The sequence below is a fragment of the Anticarsia gemmatalis genome, chromosome 4 (genome assembly GCF_050436995.1).
Source record: "Anticarsia gemmatalis isolate Benzon Research Colony breed Stoneville strain chromosome 4, ilAntGemm2 primary, whole genome shotgun sequence".
In the NCBI taxonomy this organism is placed as follows: domain Eukaryota; kingdom Metazoa; phylum Arthropoda; class Insecta; order Lepidoptera; family Erebidae; genus Anticarsia; species Anticarsia gemmatalis.
The window spans coordinates 3,506,518-3,519,188 of NC_134748.1; the positions used below are offsets into that span (position 1 = coordinate 3,506,518).

The 12,671-nt window shown below is 33.0% G+C and overlaps 1 protein-coding gene across 2 annotated transcripts in view; it reads left to right on the forward strand.

Annotated features, from left to right (window-relative positions):
• The window catches only part of Nos (Nitric oxide synthase), a 114,892-nt gene that overhangs the window by 88,562 nt on the left and 13,659 nt on the right, over window positions 1-12,671 (forward strand). For both annotated transcript variants that reach the window (XM_076113170.1, XM_076113171.1), the window contains 3 exons: window positions 5,898-6,037; window positions 8,427-8,589; window positions 12,399-12,490. In XM_076113170.1, coding sequence (XP_075969285.1) covers window positions 5,898-6,037; window positions 8,427-8,589; window positions 12,399-12,490 — 395 coding nt within the window. The remainder of the gene's footprint in view (window positions 1-5,897; window positions 6,038-8,426; window positions 8,590-12,398; window positions 12,491-12,671) is intronic.

Here is a 12,671-nt window from a genome sequence, read left to right on the forward strand (position 1 = left end):
GTTAATTATATACATTTCTTTTAGATTATGTTTGCTGAAATTTAAAAAAGTTATAATGCCATAACATATCTTAGAAGTATAACAACAATAAATATTTTCAAAGTCAAGACTAGGACCAATTTTGGAATCTTTAGCCAAAATATTAGAAACATAATTGGCAATAATGCGGAATAAGTTAATATTACAGATACATAAATCACTCGCGTTCATATTTACCGAACAGCTAAGCACGCGCCCGCTAAGTCAATAATTTTCTACCACAACACCAAGATAACTTACTACTGGATAGGAAACTTCCTCACATTGAAATCATTAGTAAAGTCAGATTAATTACTAATTTATTTAACTAAAGATTTATTGAATATAAATAAAAAACATAATAATAAAAAAATATTTTTAATACAGTTGAGATTATAATAGCGCTCTTAGAAATAATCGTCTATTTTGACAACTTAACTTCTACTTCAAACAACGTACGTAAAGGAATGTATAAATAACATACGCTGATAATATAATAATTAACATGTTTTCATTCATGACAAAGTGAAAATTTAGCAATGTTTTCTTACGTAATAAGTATCTAAGAAGGCTTGATATTTTTTTCCTATCTGAAAAATAATAACATGCGCCACCACATTGAACCGGATAATTTTTAAAGAAAACTCTGTCATTGTTGATGCCAATTACAATGTTTGTAAACTCATTACTATAAGCCACATGAAGATTGTTATGCAATGTTTTTTGTCCTAACTATATTAAGAAGCATAAACTTATCTCATTTAAGTACCTATTATTTTTGAGGAGAAGTCCTTTGTAAAATTAGAAGCAGTCCATATCCAGCAATTGATTGAATCTACGTCAAATATGTACAGACACTGATATCAGTCGGCGTGACGAGTTTTCTGATTTTATTGCCGACGATTTAGTGCGTTCCGAACATTAAGTAATGTATACTCACATGTGTTCACAAACACACAACGTGTCAAGACACACACAAATGACCAAAACAAACAAAATTACTGTAACTTTTCGCGCCAAATTAAAAACCTTTGTTTTACAACAACTGGTGTTTTTCTCGTAGTTTTGTATTGATGACGTTGAAAATAATCGGCCAGTTACTTTGTTAGATGAATATTGTTTCAACCTATTGATTGATCGCTTATTATTATTTTTTTTTTTTTGTTTAAAAAGACAACTCCCGCACTAAGAATTGCTCTTGTGTCGCGGGGAATTTTACAAACATACAAACAACGGACACAAAGCACAACCAGACCCGAAGCAATTATTTGTGGATCGCACAAATAATTGCTCCGTGTGGGAATCGAACCCACGACCTCCCGCTGCAGTGGTTTCGGCGTGGCGACCTAAACCACTGCGCCACGGAGGCAGACGTTTAATGTAAAGAAGTGCAAAGTAACTTACTCTGAAAATAAATTGTTTATAAATTTGTATCAAAAAATGTTACCTGTATTAAAATATTTTACCATGAGATTTATTCATAGCAGGAAAAGTAAAATATACGAAAGCTTTTCACCAGGATTTAAAACTTTGTTTCGACGGCAACTCCTAACAATACCACATCCATATTTTAAAGGCAAAAAGCTTAGCACTTATGCATACTTAACAATGAAAAACCCGGTATGCATTGCAAGTTTTAACCAACTCATGCATTCGCAAAAATGATACAATATTTATTTCTTGTTTCCTTCGAGCGCACTGAAACTTGGCGCGTGGTAAAACTGCCGCGGGGCGCCGCCGTTTCGAAGTTACTGTGCCGGAACTTTGTTTCACATGTAGGGTGTGGGCCCAAGATAACGTGTAATGTATGTAGTTTTAAAATAGAATGCTTTAGCGCGCGCGAAAGATCTACTTTTTTAAATGTTCCATTTAGATTATGCAAAATGGCAACTTTTCCGTAGCCTACGAGTTCTGATTCTATTTTTAAAACTCCGATATTCGGATGTTTCACGGTTCCATATTTTTCTTTTATGGCTGTTAAGATTGTGTGCCAATAATAATAGCTCGGTTGTTTAAAAAAGTTCCACTTCATAAAATACATTTCGAAAGCCATGTAAAAAGTTTGGACAGAAAATGAATAAGTGGTGAACTTTTCAAACGATACTTGGCCAGAATTAGTCTTTATCGGTCTAATAAAGCGTGTGGATGATTGTGTGCATTAAACAACTTTCGCCATTAAGTATTATATTCTTGGCTTTAGTCCATTATGCCGAGTCACGTGTATGTTGCGAGGGTGACTGTGGGCATAATGAGCAGCTATGTACATAAAGAATGTCGAACTTTATTTTCGTTGGATTTTGGGAAACTAGTACAAATTAAAAAAGAGAACTGAAATGAATAAAATGAAATGTAAGCACCTGTGATAAAAACTAACGATAGCAGTTGACCGGCGACAGTGACGTTGAATTGTTTTCATTAAACGCTAACATGTTTGTTTCGTGCCGAACTAACGTCGTCGCGTAATACTAACACGTTGATGGACATGCCTTACACGAGTTACACAAAATCGATAAGTCTTAACAAACAACTGCTTATTACACCATATTGCCGACACTTAACGGCTTAATATAAAACGATAAACACCGTGAAAAGAATTTGTATCGCAAAATGATTGAATCGTCATAAAAATACCATCATATTTTATAGACTTTATTCTTTATGGTTACGCAGTGCGAAAATATTGGTGTTACACATAAAATATGAGAGTTAAAAAGATTTGATATTCAGTTAGAAACTTCATAAAATAAAGGAAGGCTATATAAGTGTGGAGTTGAGTGTCAGGTTATGACGTCATTAAACTTAATGGGATGGTCTTATGATGATTGGTCGATTAAATAAATATATGTTATATGTGTTGAAGTATGAAAAATGCTAATTAAAATGTAGATCTTTATAATAATTTATTCCGTGCAATGTATGTAGCTCAAATGCAAATCATGAGCATTTAGATAAATTATATATAGATTTTCCTAGAATTAAATAAATTAAGATGTTAGTTGCATCCTTTTTTGTGCGATTTAGTATGTCAACTTTTATTGGTTTTAGTGCAAGGCGTTAGTTAGTTTAATCTACTTTAAATCTCTCTGCCAAATAGATATTTTTTTAGAATAGAATAAGTAATTAATTTATATTCGGAATTAGTAGAAGGTAATAAATAATAACCTAGGTCTCTACGTGAAGGTTGAACACAATTACAAATGGGTAGTTGAATTTATTATTCAATATTTTACACTTCTGGGTTGTTTGCGGAGATTCGATGGGCAGTCGTACCTTGTAAAATATTGGCCGTTAGTCTCGCTAAAACTCGTGAACAACTGGACCGATTTTGCTAATTCTGGTCTTGAATTATTTGTGGAAGTCCAGAAAAGGTGTAAAAGTTAAATAAAATTGAAAATGCGCGGTATTAAATGAAAACAAGAAAACGTGAGTGGAGATGCATGGCAAACATTGTCTTGCCATATAAATAAAAAAAAAGTGTCACTTAGGGGTATTAAAAATAGATGTTGGCCGATTCTCAGACCTAGTCAATAATGCTCACAAAATTTCATGAAAATTGGTCAAGCCGTTTCGGAGGAGTATGGCAACGAAAACTGCGACGCGAGAATTTTATATATTAGATTAGAAAATATATCTTGAAAATAAACAATTTCAGTCAATTCATTCGTCCATTTCTGAGATAATAAACCAGTAGTTTCGGGAGCAACGGTTTCCTTTATGACGTATATAAAACGTCTAATTTTAGAGTGACATGATAAGCTCGTGAACAAATAAATGCTGAAATTCTATGAATAACTCAAATATCGTGAAACTACGTGTGTTTGTATTATGATTACTGAAAGTTAAATAAACGCTTCGAAAAATCTTTAATTGAGTGATAATATTAAAAAAAACACGTGTATTTCAAATAATATATTATATAATTTAAACTATACTAATATCGATTTTTTCGCAATTTGGTTAATATTATTTCATGCATTTTCCAAGAACAGGCTTCATATTTTTGACACAAATTTCAGTGACTTCGGAATATTTTTGGAAACTTAAAAAATAATTCATAAGTATGAAAATATACGTTTCACTCCAAATTAAATTCGATACATCTTGATCTAATGTATGTTATTTCTTATCGTTGAAAATCTATTTATAAGACTGAAGTATATAGGCCTTAAATAACTTAAGTTTTATACGCTCTGCCCCAATCCGATATTTGTTCATTCTTACCCTTAATAAATATACTGATAGTGGTTCGTAACTGCTTAGAACTTACAAAGCCACAAACCTAGTAAATGTCAAATCTCAAGAGATCAACGGAATCCTCCAAAACATTTCTTATATAATGAAGTAACCGACTACGTATTTTTTGACCACGACAAAGATGTTCCACTCAATAAGTATTCGAGTCACGAAGTAAAATTATTTACCGAGCCAGAACGATTTGTGATCCTTGCTCTTTACGTAATTGAGGCCGAACTTACAACTTTATTTTTATGAGGAAAACACGCTTAGGTAAAGAATAGGATAGTGATATTGCTACAGTTTAATATTTTAGGATATGTTTCTTTAGATTTGAAGGGCTTTTAAGCGATTGTTTATCATTAAATATAGTTGTATGTATCAAATAATATATTAATACACAGTAAGTAGTCACCCATTATTTACTTCAGTTTTCTTGATGTTACGGCCACATTCCGCTAGGTGATTGTAATAGTCATGTGTTACGCAAAGAATCAAAAGTTGTCGTGGGTGTAACGATGCACAGAATCCTATAACTATTACCTAATTTAAAAAAAAAAACTTTCTTACACATAAAATTACAAAATCTAAAACATGTGTAACACACACATGTGTGTAATACAATTGTTATATAAAAAGGGGCTTTTGTATACAGTCTACAATATCTATAAACTGCATTTATTAGGTACTGAATAAACAAAACAGATAATAAACAGAGCACTGGTACTGGTTTCATAGTATCCGTTGCATTGAATTTCCAAGAGATAGCAGATCTATTTTCTCATCTAATGAGATTCGAACCTATCTAGCGAGATACAATACAATACTTACAACAAGAATACTAATGCACTACTTATTCTGCTTTTAGATTGAAATCTCATTTTCTTTTCGCTGCATCAGTTTGTTTTGAAATAATATTTTCTTGAGTTCATAACTTTATTGTTCTCCAGCTTGTTATAGATTTCACCTACTTGTGATTGTTTGTTAAATAGCAATACGGATCTGCAATTTGTGTTAACATAACAACTTTAATAGTACCTCGTAAAATTCGCAAACACTTCGAGTATAACAGTATACTCATATTTATTTCTATCTTTAGACAAATAAATAAATAAAAGAAATGTTTTTTTTTTTAAATGTCTCAAATTTAATAATTGAAACCTTATTGCAAGCGCAATCATAATATATGCAACTGGCCGGAAAAATGCATGGCGCCGCATCGTCATTGTTCATAAAAAGAAAAAATATTTAAAAATCGTCAGTCATTTGTTTTGGCGCTTACGCTATTGTTTTAATAACTTAAAGATTTTTATAACTACATAATATTTAATTTGTTGTAATATAAATCGTTACAGTGAATGTTGAGACATTTTGTTATGACTGTTCACCAAAATAGGCATTGAATAAGTTAAATAATGTTAGCGTCAAAGTTTGTAAGTCAGTAAAGCTTTTTTGCCTTGACCTAGCATGCATTCATGAATATACCATACTACTTCGAAGTAATTTTTATTACTTTTTTGTCTGTGTTTTTCTAATTACTTTCAGTTTTTGTCGCTCAACTTGATCCTTCGGCAAAATAAACTAGGTATTATCTGTTAATATTTATTACTTACGTTACTTATTCACGTCTTTTCTTTTGTCAACAGCCCACACTATGCAACGACCGAGTATGCCTGGGCAGTGTGATGATGGCGTACTCCGGCCGCGGGGAGCAGCCGAGGGAGCCAGAAGAAGTTCTGAAAGACGCCAAGGACTTCTTGGGGCAGTACTTCGCTTCTATACGCAGGTAAGATCAAAATGTGTTTATTACGTGGAACCGAACAGACAGACTATAGGAAGATTGAATTGAGAGCTTTTGGCTTGCTTGTGCCAATTGTATTTTTAGGATTTGCAGTAGATGAATAGGAAAGAGCATGTTTTAGTATTCAATAGGTCCTAAACTGACTTTGGACAGTTACTATGAGGTTCAAAAATATTTTTTCCCGTCCAGGGAATCGAAATTAATAATTGATCGATTCACAAATAACTTTGCTATTTTTATTTTAAAATGAAATCTTTAAAAAAAAATAGATAGGTACATTCCGGGAGCTCAGGGGTAAAATTAGAACTAAAGATAGAATGACTACGTGTGTATATTCGCAAAACGATTAAATGAAAACGGGAAATAGGGAGAGTAGGAATGTGTAGGAGCTGTTTGCTTAACGATGGGATGATAATGGTTATTGGGCACTGTTATTGTTAGCCCATATCATTGCACCGATGGGTAAGCATTTACACACTCGTTTAGTAATAGTTACACAAGATGGGATAATAGGGTTATCGCGACATTAATACTATAAAATAATCTGTGTTTGGAGAAAAAAATATGATATTTGAAATACATAATATATGAAGTTTACGAAATATAGTTTTCTTTGTAATTTGAATTGGGTGCATTGTTAAATAATTGCAAAATACGCGTCTATGGCGCTGTCTCCACGGGCGAGAGAATCGCGACGAGTCCGCCCTTGTATCGTCGGACAATCTCCACGAACGAGCGATAATTCCGCCGCGTATCGTCGCGAGTCGTAATGGAATCGCAGAGATTCCGCGGCGACTCGTAACGGTATTCCCGCGTTTTCCTTGTTTAAAAAGCTTCTCGAAACAAGAGGCAACATTGAAAATAAATGACGCTGCATTTGACAGCGCGCTCGCTGCGCGCTCGTCGCGATCGCGCGGCGGACCCGCTGCTTGTCGCGGCCGACTAGCGACGATGTATGTATTGACGTTTCGCACGCTCGTTGCCACTCGTATCGCGGCGATATTATCGCCGTGTGGAGACGGTTCCATAGAGAGTGTATAGAAATACGTGGTACGACGATAATATCGCCGCGATTCTCTCGCTCGTGGAGACAGCGCCTATGTAAGTATTTTAAGATTTTTGTGCTCCATATTATTGTGATGAAGTCAATAAGTTTAAATTACTTGAATTTAAACGTAAACTGGTTCAAATACGAAACATCAACTGTACAAATATCATCAAAATTATCGTGTAGAATGATACTCAAGAAAATTTTGAATCAGAATAAAAAGTTTTTATTCTTAAAGAATAATATAGCACCGTATAATCGTAAAAAATAACTTTTGTTCCTCACAAACATTATGGTAATACCTTTGAGAGGAGCAAGCTATTCATGTAGGCACGGCGTTCTCACACCTACAGTCATTGTTTCTTTTATACGGTGGAAGAAAATGCCATGATTTTTCAAATTTTCTGACACCTTTGACCTTTATATAATAAGTTTAATTTAAGTAAAAATTAATTTATTATGCCCCATGCATTTAAAAATATCCATTCAATTATTAGTGGACAGTCCATTGGGAACCAAAACGTAAAAAAACTTAACTACCTACGTAATAAAATAATATTATAAGAACATTATTTAAAAAAATACCATTCTTAAGATTTTGAATGATTTCATACAATTAAATGATTTTAATTACCTACTATCTACTTCTAAAATAGTTGACCAATGACAACATAGATTGCCGTTTACTGTACCTACTCATAAATTGCTTTAGGGGGATCTGTGAGCATTACTAAGACTTTATTCGCCCCATAAAATTAGGGAAGGGTAGGACGAGATTACATAGCTAGCCTACAAAGTAATATCCTGTTTGTCCTGAAAACAATTTAGCTATTATTAAACCGGTAGCAAAGATAAAGTAATACTCTTTTATTAATACCAAGACATAAATATAATAATTCTAATACTAACAACGCGTAAAACGGTAGGTAGTTTTATTTGAGTCAGATAAGGTACAGTAATTTTATCACCTAACAATAAGGGATTTAAATCTTGAAACCCGGAGCTCGATACGGAAGAAAAGCTTTAAAACGATCGCAGCAGCTAGCGCTCATGAGAGCGCATATCATAGATATGAATCTGAATACATTTATATTCTGTAAATGATTAATGAGATAATCTGCCAACATTGACATAGTCTGCCCAAAGATAGTACCACCCTTAGTGATTTTTGAATGGCATATCAGAATCTGTCCGGAGATATACAGTTCAATTATCACTATTATCAAGTACACAAAACGTTACTCCTCTGAACATGTTATTGAGACTAGGTAGGTCTATGATCAACTAAGATTTGTAATCTTGTATTGATTAAATTGTCTTTTGCAGAGCCAACACCCCAGCACACGAGGCTCGCTGGATGGCAGTCCAGGAGGAAGTGGCAAAGACTGGTACTTACCAGCTGACCACTACTGAACTGGTGTTTGGCGCTAAACTGGCTTGGAGGAACGCTGCTCGTTGCATCGGCAGGATACAGTGGTCTAAGTTACAGGTACGACTTTGAAATGTTAATTTTATATATTAAAGTATAATTTTATTACACAAATATTTGTGATGTCTTCACATGTTATAATGTGTTAAATTTTTTTCTCGGATGAAGTAGTCAAGAAAAATAAGATATACTTAATGCCCAAAAATGGGAAAGGGAAGAACGAATAATACCCGGAACAAGCGCAGAATTAGAATGTCATAAAAGTTGCGTCATAATCTTTGTTGCGACAATGATAACGTTGCTTTTAAATAAGCTTTGTAGCACCGGTGTAGCTTTTTTACGGAAACCTCAAAATATCATTTACCCGCTTTAAATATTCAAAATATGATTGGATTTATTTCTGATACAATATTAGGTTCATTGAACACGGTATAGTTTCAGTATATAATTCGTTACATTGTTTGATAGTTACGTAAAGTCAATATTGTGTTGAGTATATGCTTTCTCGTTACTTTGTTATTTTAATGATTACAGTAGTTCGGTTCCCGGTAACACGTTTTATAAACGTGCATGCTACCGTCACTTTGTCCACACCTTATCGTTATCAATGTTAATTTCAACAGCATGTTTTGATCATATATTATTATGTAACTTGTGACAAAAATAATGTAGATTTTATCTCGAAATAAATAAAGTAAGTTTGGTACATATAGGCCGTATGGGAACATCTGCAGAAAACTCTTTGAACAAACTTTATCTAAATAAATCTAAAAACACCTGACACTATAGTTTTCTGATAGTTATTTTATATAGCTAATTTTCAAACACTCCTTAATTTTGCTGAACAACAATTCTCGACAAGTACTAATATAATTATCATTAAGCGTTTAGAAAATTTAGTTCGCAATTTGTAGCAAGTGGAAAAACTGTAATGAACATTTGCTGACTAGGCATTTCTCGCTCGTAGAAATTCTTTTGCGCGAGCAAATTATGTAATGAAAATGTAAGAGCATTTATTAATGAAGTTGTGAAAGTTCATGGACAACACAGTTCAGCTGTCATTGTTGTTTGCGAAACTTTTCTTTCTCTAAGAAAATGGTAACTAAAAAATATCTAGACTTAATTAATTCTAGAGTAAGTTTGGTTTTACATTATAATTTCAGTCATAAACACATTAATTCAAGTTTTCATTTTGTGTAAATACAAAAGTTTTTGATCGATATTATAGTTGATGCTGTTGTTTAACTTTTCCTTAAGTTTAATAACCTTCATTTAACTCGAGCCTATATAATAACGAGTCTAATGATAACGAAGATCTGATGCAGTCTGTGCATTGTTTAGGCATTCTATTAATATTTGTATTGTGATAATAAAATCTAAAATTAGACATAATAAGAACACAACCATAAACGCATTATCACTTTAGAATTCAGCTGATGTCTAAAAATACTCGAAGCAAAACTGAACTGTGTAGAATCAATTATAGTTCTTGGTGAACGTCTTTAGTGGACTTGGAGAAAACGGGGAGGTAAATGAATTTGCCGAGTCTAATGAGAAAACTCCCATTTCGCAGTGCGAGAGAAAAAAACGTAGGCAATTAACGGCAAGTTTATCGTGAGGGCTCTACTTAGTTTTCTCGAACGGTTTTTCTATGATGTCAATTGTGTTTGTTGAAAATGATGTTTTATGGAAAAAAGTTTCACGCGATCTATTTAGTTAATTTTACCCCTATATTCTTAAATCTGATGAAAACTTTATTTGGTAATATTTGTATCAAAATGTTAGTGATGTAATAAAATAAATACATAATCATTTTTTCAAAGTTTGCACAGGTGTTTCAACATTGTGGAGCTATTTAAGCTTTGTTTAATAAGTAACGATTTTATCATTTGATGAATTTAGGTATCTTAATTAAATAATGCTAGATATTAAATAAACACAATTTGATTCGTTCATTTCACTATCTTAAAATATATTGCAGTAGGCTTTAAACATTTGGCTAATAATTTAAAAGAATAATTGATCGAACTTGTTTACTTAGTAATTTACATTTACAATAGGTTTTACTTGTAAGAGTTTTATTAAATATTGTTAGCCTTATTTGTATAATTTTACACGAATTCATATTTTTAAAGTTTGCAATTCCAATATTTTCGTAATTAGAACGTTCAGGCGACGGCGTAACGACTTTAATTCATTCGTTCATTTCCATTCACTCGGTCTCGGTTAGCGAAGGATGAGGGTGACTTAAATCGGTATTACCGGACCCGGCTGCTAAGTCCTTGTGATGTTAGCGAGTACGTTTTGTAATTACGCGGCTTAAACAGATTGCTTCGGTTAATCGGGACGAACGATTTGATTATAGACTCGCGGTTTCACTGGCTTATTCTGAAACTCTACTATTTTCTACTCAGAATAAATCAAAAATAAAAGAAGAAATGCTTTCTTTACTTCTATATAAAACTCGTGTAGTTAATTAACTATAACTGAAATTAAAGCCTTAGTAAAAACAGAATTTGGCTTCATGATTTACACAACATAAAATTTATACCCTATTGTTTCACGGCTCTTATTTTAAACCTATGTTGTAAAAATTGCTATAAATATTAATTCGTCCCACGAAATTGCTATTAATAGTAAAAACATAGTAACTTACGCATCATTCACGTTCAGTGATGCGGGAAATCTATTTTTAATCATGTCAACATTTTAATAACAGCTGACTCATAATCGATTTTTAATCTATTTTCTGAACTGACAATTTAAAAATAGCTGTTCGTAATATTATTGCAAGAAATGCGTTTAGAAATAAACTATCAAAGGTACTACTACAAAACTTTTGTCATTGCGCTTGAAGTATATACATTATACATAGTTTTGGGCAGCAGTACAATACTATGATGAAGTGACGGTCGGATCTTGGACACATAACAAAAGTACATTATTACATAGACAAAACATATGTAATACATAATGTATTATGATCTCGTCTAGGCTTTATCCCTAGAGGTATACTTGGAACCACAGCCTCCGTGCTATATTTTTCGAAAATGTTGACAACCAAGCTATGTACGTAATCTAATTTTTCAATTTAATAAATTTATGTTCTATCTCTATCTATATATATAAAATTCTCGCGTCACAGTTTTCGTTGCCATACTCCTCCGAAACGGCTTGATCGATTCCAATGAAATTTTGTGAGCATGTTAAGTAGGTCTGAGAATCGGCCAACATCTATTTTTCATACCCCTAAGTAACATTTTTTTTATTCATATGGCAAAACAACGTTTGCCGGGTCAGCTAGTATCAATATAACATAAGTTCTTATGAATTGAATTAGCTTTTGAATATATTTTATTGCATCTTTACAAAGCTGTATGCAAACACAATATTATAGGGAGAATGTTGAGAATAAACCAGTGGCGTGTCGCGAGCTCTAGTTAGCACCCTCAACGTGTTAATACGAGCCAGAGCGGTGCCACGATGATTACCTACCGATATGATTAGCATTCTCGATACCAAAAATCGATACCGGAATTGAATTTACTTGATATATTTTTAGTATGGGGAAATCGAAAAATAAAATTTATTTTGCCTACTTTGCTTACAATGATGAGATATTTTACTTCCCAAACTACGAACAAAATTAGATTTCATTCAATAAGGTTCTAATCTTGAGGCTTTGAACATAATACTAGCTTAAATGAAATACATACTAAGTAGTACTCAAATCTTATTTTCCAAACTGCCTATTCCAATTTACAACCAAGAAGTTCTTTATCACTGAAACCAATCGAAATTCCAAGTAAATCCTTTCTTTGTATTGGCATATTCAACTATTTGTAGTAATTTATACGGTTTGTACGCAGATATTCGATTGCCGGCAAGTGACAACCACGAGTGGTATGTTCGAGGCGCTTTGCAACCACATCAAATACAGCACCAATAAAGGGAATATTAGGTAAGGATACGTCTGTATTAATCACTAGCTGACCCGCGCAACTTCGCTTGCGTCACATAAGAGAGAATGGGTCAGAATTTTCCATGTTTTTGTAACACTTTTTACTGTTACCTACTCTGCTCCTATTAGTCGTAGCGTGATGATATAAAATATGCTTTTTTTTTCACGAAAAATATTCTCA